Here is a 17,018-nt window from a genome sequence, read left to right as displayed (position 1 = left end):
CATAATAAGAGTGCCAATTGTGAATTATTCAAATAGTTGAAAAATATAATTTTTTAAAGGCATATATATAATGATTAGATTTAGAGGGGCAAATATCCTACTTCAAGAACTATACTAATCTTTTATTTTTTTTAAATTAATAAAAAAAGATGAAATACATATAGGATAATTTAGCATCCATCATCTATAGAGGTTCATAAATAACATATTTTCCTCTTTGAATTTTGTTATTGTATTCATGATTATTCCTTCAAAAAGTATCATTTCAAAGATTTTAATCTCTTATATATGCCTCTATCTTTAATATCCATACCAAAAATTTAAATTAAGTTTCTTTTGAAAAAACAAAAAAATATATCATTGATCTATCATTTGGTATAATAGTTGAAATAAAAAAAGAGTGGTTAGATTTTGTTAGATCTGTAAAGTTTTATGTATTTATGTTCAATATCGACTAAATATATGTTATCCCTTTTGATTAGTTATTTTTAGTATATTTAATTTTTATATTTTAAAAAATTATATTGAGATCCCTATATTTATAAAAATAAAATATTTAATTATGTTTCTCTTTTATGTCATCAACTTTTATTGATGAAAATATCATGAAGTTTACTATTGAGTACGAGATTATATATTTTACTTTCGTAAGTATAGAGATTCCAACATAACTTTTAAAGATATAAAAATCAAGATAATAAAGATAACTAATTATAGGAATAATACATAATTAGTCCATCATAAGAATAAAAATTATCAGATAATTTGTATGATAGAAGCCATATCTAAAATGATATTACAAGGTTTCTTATACTCCAAGAGATTTTTTATGGAGTTGATGAACTAGATAATTTGAGCCAACAAAGAATATTTTTAAAACCGAAAAATATTATAGAGACCAATCATCCTAGACAGCAACATGGGCTTGAAGCATAGTGTATAACCAGTTCATCAGAAGTAAGTACTAATAATCATGAATACCAATATTTATTTTTTTAAAAAATAAAATATCTAAATACCTTTTTATTATCTATAATAAAAATTTAAATATCTAATTAATTTGTAGGAGCAAATATATAAATCACTACTTTTGAGGATATATATGTAATTTTGAAGAGAATAAAATAAATAAACACGAGTTTTGGAAATGTGGAAACTAATCTCGCCTCTTCTCTCTTTTTGGTCCATACAACCAAAGTAGCCTTCGACCCCTTTCGCTCCTCCATGGCCTTCATATACTGGTAACAGACGCCAAAAATCCAATGGCGCTCTCCCTCTCCTCCATCTCCGTCGTCGTCCCCCCCTCCAAACCCTCCTCCTGCTCTTTCCGTAGCCGCGGCCTTGACCTCTCCCGGCGCGCCCACCTCCGCTCCGCCGCCTTCTCCGTCGACCCCTCTCTTGCCCTCCGCCAGCGAAGGAAGGCCCGTCGGCGGGGGCGCGGCGATGGCTTCACGAGCTTCGTCAGCGCGTCCGCAGACTACTATTCCACTCTCGGAGTGCCCAAGTCGGCCAGCGCCAAGGAGATCAAGGCCGCTTATAGGAGATTGGCTCGACAGGTACTTATTTGTTGTTATGATTTTAGTTTATTTTTTTATTGTTTCTTTTTATTAGTGGATTGGAATGTTAGGCTTTTTAATAGTTGCGTGAAACATTTGGAAAAGAACCGTTATTACTTTGTTACAATTCACTTAAGATCATTCCTTGCTGGTGTTGATGCGATTGAAGTTGTTTGAACTATGGGTTGTACCACTAGCAGGCATCATTTGTTCGTCCAAGTGAAGTCGCACTTTGCGAGCAACTTTGCATTTGGCTCAGTTGTCGAATGTGAGGATCTCGAATATTGCTGTTTGCAGTGTTAAAAGTATGCAGTCCAGAAGGATGGTGAAATTTTGCTTCTTCCACTTAAAGACAAAGCCTCGGAGGATGGATCTGTATATCATCGCTTTAATGAAAATAATAATAATCTAGAAACATGAGTACAGGGACTTGGATTATGAAATCGTACTAATTGACAAGTTTCAGTATGCTGTCTGCTTTTCCGATCTAAATACTTGGACTCTAAAGGTTTAGATCATAGAATAACTTGCATTCTTAATATTTCTGTCTCACCGTACCGAGGCCGCTGATGAATGCTGATAAAAGGTTATTCCAGTTTTAGTTTTGTTTGTTATCTGCACAGAATTGCCTTTTTTCCGTTATAATGGGAATCAATGCTATTATGAGCCATTTGACCATTACTACGATGAAATTTGCTCTTGCAAAGGCTTTGGTCTTTCAGACAATTTCGTGTAGTCTGATTTTATTTATCTAACTAAGACCTTATTGTGGTCATCTAGAGGTCACTTTAAGAAAACTTGTGATGAATATCCTTCGTGTAGATATATAGCAAGTGAATGTGAAAGCTTGAATCCAAACCGTGAATCACATGTATGAGAGACAATGCGTCATTGTGCTTATTCTGATAGTCACAATGACTGATGGTTTGTAGGGCTTCAATCTTAATATCGAACCAATATTTTATTTCATGTTTTTCTGTTTCACCAGGACTGGTACGTACAGGGAGCAGTACTTACCAGTCCAAGGGTGAAAGGAGATGCTGACCACCCCTAACCGGATGGTCTGCATGCGAGTCAGGCGGTAAGCCTACCTGCAGGTCTTTGGAGCTCAAAGAGAAGCATTGGGTCTCTTTTGAGTTGTAAGAGAGGGCTGACAAACCCTCTTCTAACAACTATATTTCCTTACCCTTACTGTTAACTCCTCTTTTCACTCTATAAACCAACTATTATCAACCCCCTTTTGCTTTCATCTATCTCTCTTTCCCTTCCCTCATATCAATCCTCTTCTCAAACCTTCTACCTTCCACTCAAATCTCTTTCATATTCAAGAGTTTACTGAAGGGGAAATTTAATTTCTCAAGGAGAATGTTCTAATCGAAGATCCATCAGCTAATGTCTTCAAAGTTAGGTAAATCCAAACCAAGGATTGCAATACCACACAGTACAGTATGGTACAGGCGGTATTTATCAGGTCAATAACTTACCGAAATGCAGACTAGGGTAAACTGCATGGTATGTCCAGTATAGGGCCTGTACCAACCATGATGGTACAGGCCCTGGACAATTTTTTTTTTGTTTTTTGTTTTATGTTTTTCAGACTTTTTCATTTAAACCTTGCTTAATAAATTTTGTTCACCCCATTTTATGGATTGTAGGATCCAGAAAAAAAATCCATTTGCTAGTATGTTTCTTTTACTTTTAATTAGTTTCCAAGATCCATGCTATTTTGCAAATCCTTGCTTATCATGAATGTTAAAAGTTGTACTATAATTAAATACTGTTAGTTGCACTTGGCAGATATTACTATATTAGTATGCTTGATACAGTTTTCTACTTAAATTATTTTTTCTGTACCATGGACTGTGCATGATTTTACCTGTAAAGCGTCCAGATGAAGAGCCTTCTATTTTCCGAAAGTAATTGCACTTTTGAATCCTTTGTGTTGCAGCAGCAATAGTTTGCTGACTTTTGTTTTATGTGTTAAAGTATCACCCTGATGTCAATAAGCAACCTGGGGCAACAGAAAAATTCAAGGAGATAAGCACTGCATATGAGGTACTCAGTTGTGTCAGATGATTCAAGTTCTTTGATGTCTCCATTATATTTGTTCCTTTAATTCGAGTTCTTTGACTCTTCAGTTATATTTGTTCATGTTAACTTTGCTTCTTGTATTTGATCTTGAGGATAGTTATGTTATAGAAGTATCATTTTACTTCTTTCTGTGCCATTGACTTGGTTTTGATCATTAAGTTTGGAATTACTATGGATCAGCTAGTGTTCTTCCTTTTTCCTTTTGATCCTTTTGTGACATCAACTTAATTATCTCAACAAGAGAATTATTTGTTTTGTGCTATGGACATGAACCAAACTAGTCTCCAGCAAGCATAGTGGCATTCACTAATTTTAAATTGATGTCCGAATTCTGTTTGCAAATTTTACTAGCCATCATAAAACAGTGGTAATCCTTAAAGATCTACCTGAAACAAGATTTCTTGTGCAAGAGAAGGCTCCTGTTGGAATGTGTGCTTGTTTATTCGGATCCAAAGATTATTAACCATATATGCTGTCGTGGCTTGAGAGACTATGATAACTATCTTTAACATCCATAAGCAGGGTCTGCAGCATGTGACACCTAAATACACTCACTCAAAATGACTGGTATCATATTGCTTGAGCTTTTTAGCATTCCACTAGAACATGAAAATTGGTTTCTAACCAAGACTGCAAGTTGACTTATTTGGTCTTCAGTCATAGGATAGGAAGACTAGTTGTGTCAATCTGAAGCTTTAATCACTGTTTAGCTTCAGATTCAACAGAAGTTTTGAGCCTGGGTTCAGCATGAAACCTGAAAATTGTCTGGCTTTTGGTCTTAATTCTGTCTACTGAATACCACAATTTGTCAGTCTAAAATATGGATTTTAGTTTTAAATTTTGTAGCAATAGAGGTTAAGTGATAAATGTCTATGCAATTAGCTAAACTATATGCCTTTGTGCAACCTTGAATTTTGTGTTTTGATTTTTTTTTTCCAAATTTGATATGGACTATACAATTACTTGTTTTCTCAGTTCTGTTCTTTTTGCCATATCATATATTTTTGTTTTTTCATAATTAATGTTTAATAGTTCAGAACTTCAGATATTATATAGTGGTCTTTCCTAAATCCTAACTATATTGGCTTGTTCTTGCATTTAAAGGTTCTGTCAGATGATAAGAAGAGGGCTTTGTATGACCAATATGGTGAAGCTGGAGTTAAGAGTGGGGTAGGAGGTCCAGCTGGAGCATACACGGTAATCTATCTTGCCTTTTAATTTGTAAGATGTTGCCAACTATACTTTTGTCCTTTCCTTTTCATGCTGAAAGTATTCAAGAGTCTTGTTATAGGATTCAATTAGATTTATGGCAAGGCAAAGTTATTAGGTTACATTTAAGGGTTTCCAGAGCTGCAAAATGATATTATTGAAGTATCTACATAATTCTGGTTTTCTTTTTCCGCAGACCAATCCTTTTGACCTCTTCGAGACTTTCTTTGGTGCAAGCATGGGTGGTTTCTCTGGGATGGATCAAACTACATTTAGAACACGTAGATATGGTGCTGCTGTGAAGGGTGAAGATATACGGTAAGTACATTTGAAGAGTTCGTTACAATTATTATTGGTCTAAGACGAGCTATAATTTTAGGTTAAGTGCAAACTGTGATTTTATAGTTCATGTGGACTTTACTTTTGCATACTCTGTAACCTTTCTATTTCCTTATTATAATGAGTTTGAATGAGGCTTTGGCCTATTTTTTGCTTCAAAATAGAGTTAGATGTAGTTATAGAACTCTGTTTATTCTTTAACCTGAGAGATTATGTCTAAACTATAATGATTTTTTATAACCTTTTTTTCTATATATTTCATTGTTAATAACATATTCAGTCAGAGAATGTGTTTTACTCTAATTCAGCTTTAACCACTGTTCACTGAAGGACAATTTCATGTTGATTTGGTTATGCTCTCTCTGCATTAAAGTATTTATTCAATTACCCCACTTTTATAATAAATGGCTTGATTTTAAAGATATAAAATTCAGTGCGGTGCCTGCTTTCTTTACATTAATGCCTTTTCTAATAGTTTGTGACGAAAAAAACTATGTTATGACCTAACTAATCGTTGGTAATTTGTTTATTGTTGTCAAGTGGCAGTTGGTTGGCAATTGGAATTGCAATTAGAATTGAAATTGGAATCAGCAGTTTAAATTATGTGAAGTGGAATTGTAATGGCCAATTTTCTTCCTGTGTTTGGTACTTTCAACTTTGAAATGAATATCTCTTTCAGCTTTGGATCCAAGATCCAAATCAGAATTGCGGTATTTTTGCCTTTGAAATTCCTTTTTGGGAATAAATAAATATGGTAGTTTTTGTCATTGGCAGTCTTGTTCATTCCATTAGAATGAGAATTGAATTGAGATCACACTGGTCTATCTTCCCCAGAAGGGAATTTGATTTCCCTAAAAAAGGGGAGTCGATATTTAGTTGCTCCCAGACACTATCAAGAATTGGTACAGATGTTGACTTAGATTTGAGATGTAGAGTTTTTAAAGTGGCTTAGTCATTACACAAATTTATCTCTGTCCATTTAACATGAAAATTGATAAAGGAGGGGCAACCCTAGATTTCTTAGGGAAAAGTCAATGGCTGAATTTAAAGGTTCTTCTAGACATCATCGAAAATTTATTTAATCAGTGTTGCAATATATATAATTCAAGCAAAAATTAACTGTGATACAGGTGTAGTGCTAAAGTTATTAATTTTGTATTATGTGTTGATGAGTTTGTAGAAATTGGGAATTTGTTTATTGATGTTATGAAATCTTCGTGAGAGAAAACTTAAATTTTGCGCAAGAAAAGAAAATTGTAGCTGATCACCAACAAAAATGAGGACACTTTGGTCAATTAACTGTTACTCTAATGGTACATAGAACATACTTTTCAGAGCCTACACATATAATGTTTTGCTCCTAGGAGATATTGAAAATTCTTTAGATGTAAAATAGAGCTGGGAGAACTTGCTGTCAGAGAAACTAATTTGCAATTAATAAGTTGCTGTTATGTGTGTGTACTGTGTATATTTATCTTTGCATCCAAATGGTGCACATAGCTCATTCATTCCTAGGAAAGGCAACCTGGCATCCAAGACTGCCAATGTAGGGTATGGGATGCCAATACTCTGATGGACAGCTGGCTATTTTACTGCTAGGTATTTGACCTGCTTTTCAACTGTTAAGCAGCCATGCATATAATTAACTATTTTTAAGACCTGAGGGATACATGCTTCAGTTATGCAATTATCTTGAGGTCTTTTTAAGAAATCTCTTCTTTATGTTTTTTATTTTGTCTCTGTTCAGGAAATCATAGAGTTATTTAACTGAAACAAATTCTCAGGTATGACATAACTTTGGAGTTTCCAGAGGCCATCTTTGGAGGAGAAAGGGAAATTGTCTTGTCACATTTGGAGACATGTGATGCTTGTACTGGTACTGGATCAAAAATTGGCTCCAAGATGCGAATATGTGCAACTTGTGGTGGAAGAGGTCAAGTAATGCGAACTGAGCAAACACCCTTTGGCCTATTCTCTCAGGTTTTTAAGTGCTTTTTTTAAAATTTTTTTGCTTTAATTAGTGTACTGACAAAGGATTAAAGTATCTTTCCTGAAAGCTGCAGTCCATAACTTTTGGAGAAAGCTGGAGCTTTTTGATAACATACATTAGAAAATTTTAAAAATGAAATAGAGAAAGCCTGGAGCTTTTGGTAACATACATTGGAGAAGTTTAGAAATGAAATAAAGAATGCCTGAAGCAACTTAATAGAGCTTCAAAATTTTGTATCCTGGAGAAATATGGATAAGAAATTTAAAATATTTATAGTGATATTGAATTTTTATAACATCTGATTTGTACTCTCTGCTGCTTTTGTCTCTTCTATAGTCCATTAAATTTTATATTTGTTTGAATTTTTATTTAATAACTTTGGTACAGCATAGTCTGGACTCCGGTCTAACATATAGGAATACTTTCTTTTGTCTATTCATTTGATAATACAACACATTTTAGGGATCATAAACTGACATCACCTAAAAGGAGTTCTATTCATATACACTACTGCATTTTTCTTGACTCCCAATTATTCCCTAAACCTCACTATCTTTAAGCAACCACTATATAGACTCTATACTGCTACCTTATTCTCAATTTCATATGCTACTTCCTGTAGGTTTCTATATGTCCAACTTGTGGTGGAGAAGGTGAAACTATTTCAGAGTATTGCCGGAAGTGTGCTGGAGAAGGGCGATTACGTGTTAGAAAGGATATTAAAGTAAAAATTCCTCCTGGTGTTAGCAAAGGTAGTACTCTTCGTGTCCGTGGTGAAGGTGATGCAGGACTCAAAGGGTATGGAAATGCATTGCTATTGCTAGTGTTTGTTTTTTTTTTCATTTTTTTTTGAAAGATTTCATGTTTTCTGCCCCAATTTAATTTAACTCTATTTCTTGGAATTTCAAGTTTGATTAAATGTTTTTGTGCTTATACCAAATGAATTAGTTATTAAATGTTAAATCTCTTAAATTACTTGTCATGTGTTTGGGGAATTATAACCAAGGATTTAAATCTTGGCCTGATCTTGATTTTTGTAACTTTCTGACTGGTATGGTACCAATGTACCAGGTGGCAAATCAACCTATACAGTATACAGCTTGGTATTATTGAATAAAACAATAATTACTTGGTGGAACATTAGTTACCAGGTTGTACCTTCTAGTATGATTGAGATTGGGAGCCTTGATTACAGGAACTACCAGATCAGGCTTTCAGAATTAGTTCAATTTAGCACGAAGTATCAACGGATCATTAGGTTCCTGTCCCAATCAAGTTTAAGGGAAAACCAAGGAAGCCTAACTTACACATGTTTTCCTGGGCTCCAATTTTGTGTGTAACCTCAGCTGTCTTGTTCTTTTTAAGCTCAATGAATTCTGGCAAACTTTTTAATAATGCAACTGTCAATTATTTGGCTGCTAGGTTTCCTTCTGATGGCTGTATATCTACAGACTTGACTATATGCTCAACTTAAATTGTCAATGAAATGAACTTGTGAATAATCAAGATCCTTCAGACTCATTTTGGTTTCATTTTTTGGCTATAGGGTATCAATATGATAAAAGCTGGTCGCCACTCATCTTTGTTAAAAATGAAGTTTAACCAAGCACATTAAGCTTTTCAACTATTAGGTGGCGTCAATTAATCCTATTTTTCAGGCTTGAAACCAAGGTTCGCAATACCGTACCGTACCGGTATTTCGACCTAGGCTCGGTACCGGTATGGCACGGTATACTGAGCGGTACACCCAGGTGTACTGAGTACTGTAGCACTGCTACACTGCTACAGTACACTCGGACCGGTAACAGTCGGTCCGCGTACCAACAACCTATCGGACCGGTACGTACCGCCCATACCGGGCGGTACGGCTCGGTACGGCAGACCCTGCTTGAAACAATCTTACTAAAATTTGATCAAGCCTGGGGTCTGTGACTTTGATGGATTTCAGGATCAATAAATACCTAATATGGTGGTCTTTAGATCATTTTGTGGTATAGAACACTGTTTTGCTGAGTTGAGTTAAACAGGCAACCTTGTGCATTAGCCAACATTGCATTTTCTATTCCATTTTTGTGCAGGAAATTCTACTATATTGAGCTTGATGAAGCTTCACTTGGGAAGGATATGCCTTACTTGTATTGACAAATGATTTAGCTTGGACAAAGAGCATTTAACTAGTTGAAGATGCTATATTCAGTGCTATGACATCTTTAATCTCTTCGCCAAACTGACCATATATTTTTTGAACAAGTTATGAATTCCAAACTCCGCGTCTAAGTATTTTCCATGTTGATCTAGAACAATGCAAAATTCGTTTTATTGTTTGTAGGAAATGTTATGATTACTACAATACTTTTCGGGAAAGAAATACTTTTCTGCCTCAGCCAGAAAGGTGTAGTCCATGGTCTTGTAATGCTAGGGTTTTAGCTGAATGTTAGTTCTTGATGTTTGTTAGGTGCATCCACTAATGGTCATTCTATACAACTTCAGTGCCTTAGTACTTGTACAAAAGTTTGTATGTAGATTCAATATGAGATTTTTGATAAATTAAGATGTATGTATTTGATCCTTTTAACATTGCATACATTATCTTTATAGAGGGTCGTGAGGCTCCAACCAATGCGACATATTAGAAAGGTCAATTACACTCTTACCTTGCAACTAGAGAGACTATTTTGATGACATATAATGTCATTTTATTAGATGGCAGATGGAATTGAGTATATGTTTTTTGAAGAATTGCTGCTAGGGTGGCAATTTGTGCAGGTTGGTTTGGGAAATATATCGGGTTAGCCTAGAAGTTTTCAACCCGAACCCAAACCATTTATAATTGGGTTAGAATGACTTAACTAGGTTTGGTATTTAACAATAATCAGAATAATAAAAGCTGAAAAATTAAATATTTAAACTATAAAATGAATTATCATATGATGTTTCATTTTTCGTTTTATGAACCATCAAGGATTGAATACATTCAATACAATATCCTTCATAAATCTATTGCACAGACTGAAATTTCAAATAGTAGAGAAGTTAATCTAACTAAAACTATTGAAGAGGATTGAACTTAGATCATGTTACTTACCATAATCTTCTTTTCTTGTCCAATGTAAATGAAACATGTGACCTAGGAAGGTTACCTTTAAGTTCATGTAGGATGGTATTTATTGTACTTTCTTGACCTTGCTAACCTACCGGGTCCTGGAGGCAAACCCAAGCCTGATTCATTTAATGTCAGGTTGAGATTGGATTCAGATTAATTGATCTGAATAACAAATTTCCTCATTCAAACTTGGTACATTTCTAGCGAATTTGGCCGGTAGGTGCGTGTTAGTCAGGCATTGCCGCCCCTAATTTTCACTGCATTGAAGTTAAACACATGGCATTAAAACTCTTGAGTTGTTTTTGACTGAGTTTATGTATTGACTAACATTTTCTATTTTCATTCTCTATAAGGGGGCCGCCTGGTGATCTGTATGTCTGCCTTGACATAAAAGAGATACCTGAGATACAAAGAGATGGCATCAATTTATGCTCAACTGTTACAATAAATTACATTGAAGCTATCTTGGGGACTACTGTTAAGGTGATCCCTGAACTTTTTTTAAACATTTATTAATTGTTTTTCTCATGGATAAATCTGAGTTTAACATGTGTTAGCCTGACATAGATGCTTATTGTCAAATGAACCACCTTGGTGAGAAAGAGGTAATGAGAAAGGCCAAAACAAGACCTGAATGTCACAAAAACAACATAGTTCAATACTTAAGTGCTTGTTGGTTCTTACGATTAAAATCTAGACATGAATGCCACTTCTTCACAAGTTGAAGTATACCTGTTACTTGTGCCTGGGGTTCCGAAGTTGGCTAGTTTTGAAATATCGTCTCAAATGGTATCGGTGAAAGTTCATATTGAAGAATTTGTTCCAAGTGCATAATTTTCATAACAATTTTCATAAGGCCCATGACCACTTTTTGCGAGAATTTAGAGTGGGTTTCTTTATTTATTTCTAAATCAGGGATGAAAACTATATAGAAGACCTAGTTCCATTTGTAGAAGAGATAATGAAAGAAAGTATAATGGAAAGCATAGGAAAACAAGAATTAAGAAAAGATTTATGGATATTGATCCTTTAGTGGAAGAAACTGGAAACAAGAATGGAGGTATAAAATATAAATAAAAACCATGAATAATCGTAATACAGTTTTGCTCAGTGTGCTATGCAGGCGTTATATTGTGGTATGAGTGTGATGTGGACGATATCCACTTGATCTTCTGGATCTTGAATCTTGATGATATGTGGTGACCTCTACAACATAACAAGAGGAAAAAAAACTCATAATACATCATCAGTGCTTGGTCATGGGTGTCGGTGTTGAGGAATCTGTTTTCACAATTTTGTCTCAACTCTTTGATGAGTCTTTAAAGCTTGTGCATGTTGAACCTGATCCTCATAGTTCTCTGTTAGAACATTGGACTTACATGGATCCAAGGAAGAAAAAAAAAGTTGGCTTCTGAAATATTGGGAATACAGTGTGCTCTTCCTCCAGCTTTTATCATAGTTTGTACTAGCCAAGGTCTAAAAGCTTGGTCTGAAATCAGTTTCAACACCTTGGACTGAATACAAGTACCTGTATACTTACCTATATTGTTTAGTATAATAATGATGATGATGCTTAGTCAGTGCTATAACTACTGATGGTATGTACTAGTCCAATCGATATTTGAGACCTTGCTAGGAGTAGCTTACAATATGCCACCATTTTGGCTATCTTTGAGCTAAAATCTCATGGTTACACAAGAGTGACCATTTGTGTCCTTACTGCCTCATGGTTCATTTTTTTTCAGTTACTTGATTATCATTCTTTTTCATATTTAGGAGTAGAATGTTTCTTTTTCTTTAGTAAGTGGTTTTCCTCCTTTCTTGACTTTCCTATTTTATGTTATAATTGTATGCCTTTTTTCTTACAAAAGCTTGCATTGGGCAGGTAAAGACAGTTGATGGGATTAATGAACTTCAAATACCTCCTGGCACTCAACCTGGTGATGTGGTTGTTCTAGCAAAGAAAGGTGTGCCTAAGTTAAACAAGCCATCTATACGTGGTGACCATTTATTTACCATCAAGGTTACTATACCAAATCGTATCAGGTAGTGCTTTTCTGCTATAATCTTAGTTTTTTTATCCATCTTTTTGAATGAAGGGGTATGAAACATAGTCAAAATTTCAAATTATTTTGCTATATTGTAGGTATATCTTCAATAAACTTTTCCTCTCTTTCGACTTGACCCTTGGTTCTTTTTTCAGTATTTTTCCTAAATTATGTTTTTTTGCTGTTTTTGGATGTGCAATTATGCTTGTTCCATATTGGATAATTTTACTATTCCAACCCTCATCTGAACCTGACAGTTACTAATATGTACATTTCATGTATGCTCTGTAGTGGAAAGGAGCGGGAGTTGCTCGAGGAACTTGCATCTTTGAGTAGAGATTCTGTCAGCCGTGCGAGTCCTCGTACTAGTACAAAAGCACAGGGTAAGATGAGAGTGGTTTGTAACTATATATTTTGTTGTGTGATAAAAGTAATTGAGATAAGGTAAATAGGCATGAGCGTACAGAATTATTGCCAAGTGCAAGCTACACTTGATACTTTTATCTCCTCTGTTTTTGTGAGTAAGTTCACCTAATTGCATATGGCTACATCTACTATACGCGCAACATGACCCTAATGGTTATTCAAATAAAGGCTAAGCCTGATATACTTGTTTGCAGTTAATAGAGCAGAAAGTCAAAAGAGTCTGGAAGCAGAGGAATCAGAAAAACCTAGTCAGAATGACTTTTGGCAGTCACTAAAGGATTTCGCCGGGTATGTTTTAATCTAAATAGTATCTATCATGGTCTCTCTGGTGGTTAGCAATGCCCTTTGTCTATATAATCATATATCCACATCTGGCGTTTACCTGTGTAATGGTAGTTAATTCTTAGTGTCATATACCTTATTTACTCATAATATGGGAATAAGTATTAAGTTTGTCATCTCATAATGATGCCATTGTTAGTCTTTCACAATCTAGATTCCTAGTTAGGTCTAACTTGTGCCTTGTATTGTATTAGTTTACACCAGGTCAGGTAGTTCTTTCTTCTTCTTTCGTTGTGCAGGATTAGAAATTTACCAAAGAAGAAAATTCTCCACAAGTCTCCTTATATTACTTGGGTATTAGATCAACGTGAAGTTTGCAAATAAATAGCTATACAATGATCATAACGGATATTGTAATTGGTGATTACAAGATGAGAAGTTTGTGCTTTTTATAGGCCACTAACCTGGTTTCTTCTTCTCAGTCTCGTCCCTGTTAGTTTTTACTCAATTGTTCTCATTCAAAACCTGTTATGAACTCTTCCATGGGCTTATAATCTTCAAGTATGATCGATATAAGCTTTGCTATTGGCTTATAATTTTCAGTTTTGATGGATATGATTTCATGAAACACAAAGTAGAAACATTGTTACCGAACTAATGATATATCCTCCTGTTAACACATTTGTTTGTAAAATAAGAAAAGATACTACAAAAGATACCACAGGGACCCCTAAATTTGCCTGACATGAGAATAAGTTTATGCTTAAAGCTATCATAAATTGTAAATGCTACAGAAGCTGGTGACAACATTGGTTTGTATTTGCTTTTGCATCTATTTCTACATCCAGCAATTTTAGTTGAAAAAAAAGAATATTTGGAGTTAATATTTCATGAACAAGTAATCTTTTTGAGGAATTCTCATAGTGCGTAAAATCTAAAATTCTTGCAGGTCAGTGGCTAACGGGGCACTAAAATGGCTAAAAGACAACCTTTAGGCCAAAAGACCATTCTTTAACCAAGATGATACCATCTGCGACCTCTTTTTAGCACCATCCAGTTTCTCTCCTGTCTCTCGCTGACACCATTCCTAGTTATCACTTCCATCCCTGCTTAGTATCTCAGACACTGGATGCTGATCTCGATCATGATATCAAGTAAATTATGGATAAACAGCTCTCTCGTATGGAATTCTTTTTCTGCTATTTTCTTTTTTTTTAAATCTTGTTTCTGTATACTTAGGCAACTGTAATATTGAGAAAAGCAGTTCATTGCAAATACTTTTTTCTATCTGTGATGGATACCATGTTAGGACAATTTCAAAAGGTAATGAGCGATTCTTTTATTCCCTCAGTTTCTCATGTTGTTTGTTGAATATTTATCATAATAAAGTGACATTTAAATATCCAGAGAGGTGTAATTTCGTTTTTCTCCTTGATCGTGATATACAATAAGGTTGCTTGCCCATTGTTGTTTCATAAGAAGCTACTGTTTTTGTACCTTTTATTATATGTTATTATGCTTTTGTAGATATTAAACTGTGTTTGAATACAGACATATGACCAAAATTTTCACAGAAATTTGTTATCGGGCATTATTCTTGTTGTCAAACTATCATGTAACAGGGCAGTTGAGCCAAGAGTGAACTTGGAAATGAAAACTATGGGCATTACCAAGGAATTTTGACTAATAAACATTTGCTAAATCCTGCTTATTATAGAAGAATTCAAGGCACATTTTGAGATATAGATTCTTTTTCTCCACATGAGTTTGCTAAAATGCTAAATTTGTATTAAGTGATAGATTTCCTTTCAGGGTTAAAAATCCACTTATTTTAGGATGATCCGACAAGCAAATTGAAATGGTTCTGATGATTGATTCAATTATCAATTGGATGATTTGTAATACTGGAAAACCATCATATTTGAATAACGTCAAATCTTTGAACCCAAGATAAATGAGTTTGATGTATTCCTATTAAATTATTATTTTTTAAGTATTCAATTTATAGGACTACTCTTTATAAAATTTTAAAAATATAACTCTATTTAAAAATAACATAACTATAACTTAAATTTTAAATCTCGTAGATTACTTTATACATTATTTATATATTTTTTTGTGCTATATATTTTATAATTTGTGAATTTTATTTATTTATTGCTGATATTTTACTTATTTCAATTAAATTTATATTAAAATAATAACAATGAAGACTATTTATTTTATTGTTTGAAATGTACGGATTGTAACGGTTAGAATTGTCACGTACGAGCAAAGTACAATAATTCAAGCTTTCACATTTCGCTCTTCTTGTATCCTGTACATAAATAAGCTCCCTTCCCCTTCCGCCTTGGATCTAAAACTCTTCCGTTCTCGCCAGCGGCCATGGAAACCTAAAGCCGCGATTCTCCAAACGCACACACACACACACACTCTCTCTCTCTCTCTCTCTCTCTCTCTGTTTCTTTCTTTCCCTTGACCCTAATCCTACCAGTAACCTCTTTCATCTCCAGAACCTGACGATGTCCATCGAGACGCTTGCTCATCTGCTGCCGTAGTGAGGGTCGTTTCCACTCGGCCTACCTTGCTCTCTTTGATAGCTGGTTTCTCCATCGTACTGCCCGATTCGGTGCTTGCGATTTGCTCTGAGTTGATCGATCTGAGAATGGAGGCGACGGAGTCATCGGCCGCACCAGGGGCGGCAGCCTTGCCCGAGACTAAGGATGGTCCGGTGAGTGACGAAGGACATCCGCTAGATGCTGAGAGTTTGGCCAAGGCGGCTGCCTTCCTGTTCCAGAGCTCCCGACTCCAGGACTGCTTACATGTGTTGAATCAACTCCTACAGAAGAAGCAGGACGATCCGAAGGTGCGTGGCAATTTTTTTTGGGTGATTTGATCATTTTTTTCATTTTGCTGGTAACAATTTTTTATGTTAAAAAAATTGATATTCACTTAATTTTTTTTTGAAATGTTTCACTTTCTTTATTTAAGATAGACGATTTACAATTTTCTGACCTTCATCTCATCAGAGCGATGTGCTGTTGTGCAGTTTTGACTCTTAACTTCTGCAACTATTTGCATAATCTGTTGATGGGTTAACATATTACCCTCAAGTTAGTCATATTTAGCATCCCAAATTTTATATTTTAAAATATTAGGATCTCAAGTGAAACATTTAGTCTTAATTCTCCAACTTTATTGACCGAAAAAATCGCAAATGCTATCACAAGCAGTAAGGGCACGAATAAAAGGGGGCAAAAAAGTAATTTTATTATTCTCATCCGTTTCAAATATTAATTTCACAAAAGGAGAAGGATAACTTCTGTAGCATTGGTAAAAGGGCTTCACTATCCTGCCTTTTGGCTTTCCTCCCCTTCAGTGCACATCTTCTCGAACGGTTGATCAAATGACGTCGGTGGCACAGGAGGCCAATGGTGTTCCAGAGGAGATTCGAGCATCACCACCGACCTCTATGCAGCGTTATCCTCTCCTCCAGTTTCGTTATCCTCCTGGATTACCTACCCAAAGGTGGCATCGGTGTCGCGTGATGCTGGTGGTGATCCAGAGGAGATCCGGGCATCACCTTCGACCTCTGTGAAGGGCTATTCTCCCCTCCAACTTAGCTATCTTCCTGGATGGCCTGCCCAATGGCGACGTTGATGGTGTGCGCAAGGCCAGTGGCGTTCCATAGGAGATCCGGGTGCCACCTTTGACCTCTGTGAAGCGCTATCCTCCCCTCCAGCTTCATTATCCTCCTGGACGGCCTACCCAACGGCGGTGTAGGTGGCATGTGATAAGATATATTTTGGGTTCAAGACAGTCACAACCGATGCCAAGTTGTGCTACAGCCGAGTCAGCAAGGGGAGCACCCCGACGTGCCCAAGTCAGTGCCTCTGTACCAAGGCGTTGTTTGGTATGTTTTGTCCCGGAAGCTCGGGACAGCGCCGTTTGGCATCGTTTCGCGTGTCCCGGGA

The 17,018-nt window shown here is 35.5% G+C and overlaps 1 protein-coding gene across 1 annotated transcript; it reads left to right on the top strand.

Annotated features, from left to right (window-relative positions):
- The first annotated feature begins 1,164 nt into the window (after window positions 1–1,164).
- Window positions 1,165–14,450, top strand: LOC135626213 (uncharacterized). Its single transcript, XM_065131367.1, has 11 exons — window positions 1,165–1,556; window positions 3,543–3,611; window positions 4,752–4,844; window positions 5,053–5,174; window positions 6,980–7,175; window positions 7,808–7,983; window positions 10,642–10,771; window positions 12,174–12,334; window positions 12,628–12,719; window positions 12,957–13,050; window positions 13,994–14,450. The coding sequence occupies exons 1-11, from the start codon at window positions 1,263–1,265 to the stop codon at window positions 14,037–14,039; spliced, it is 1,473 nt and encodes a 490-aa protein (XP_064987439.1). The 5' UTR covers window positions 1,165–1,262; the 3' UTR covers window positions 14,040–14,450.
- The last annotated feature ends 2,568 nt before the right edge of the window (window positions 14,451–17,018 follow it).

This window comes from Musa acuminata, chromosome BXJ2-11 (genome assembly GCF_036884655.1).
Source record: "Musa acuminata AAA Group cultivar baxijiao chromosome BXJ2-11, Cavendish_Baxijiao_AAA, whole genome shotgun sequence".
NCBI lineage: Eukaryota > Viridiplantae > Streptophyta > Magnoliopsida > Zingiberales > Musaceae > Musa > Musa acuminata.
The sequence above is the reverse complement of the archived record's forward strand: the minus strand, read 5'-3'. Positions and strand labels throughout refer to the sequence as shown.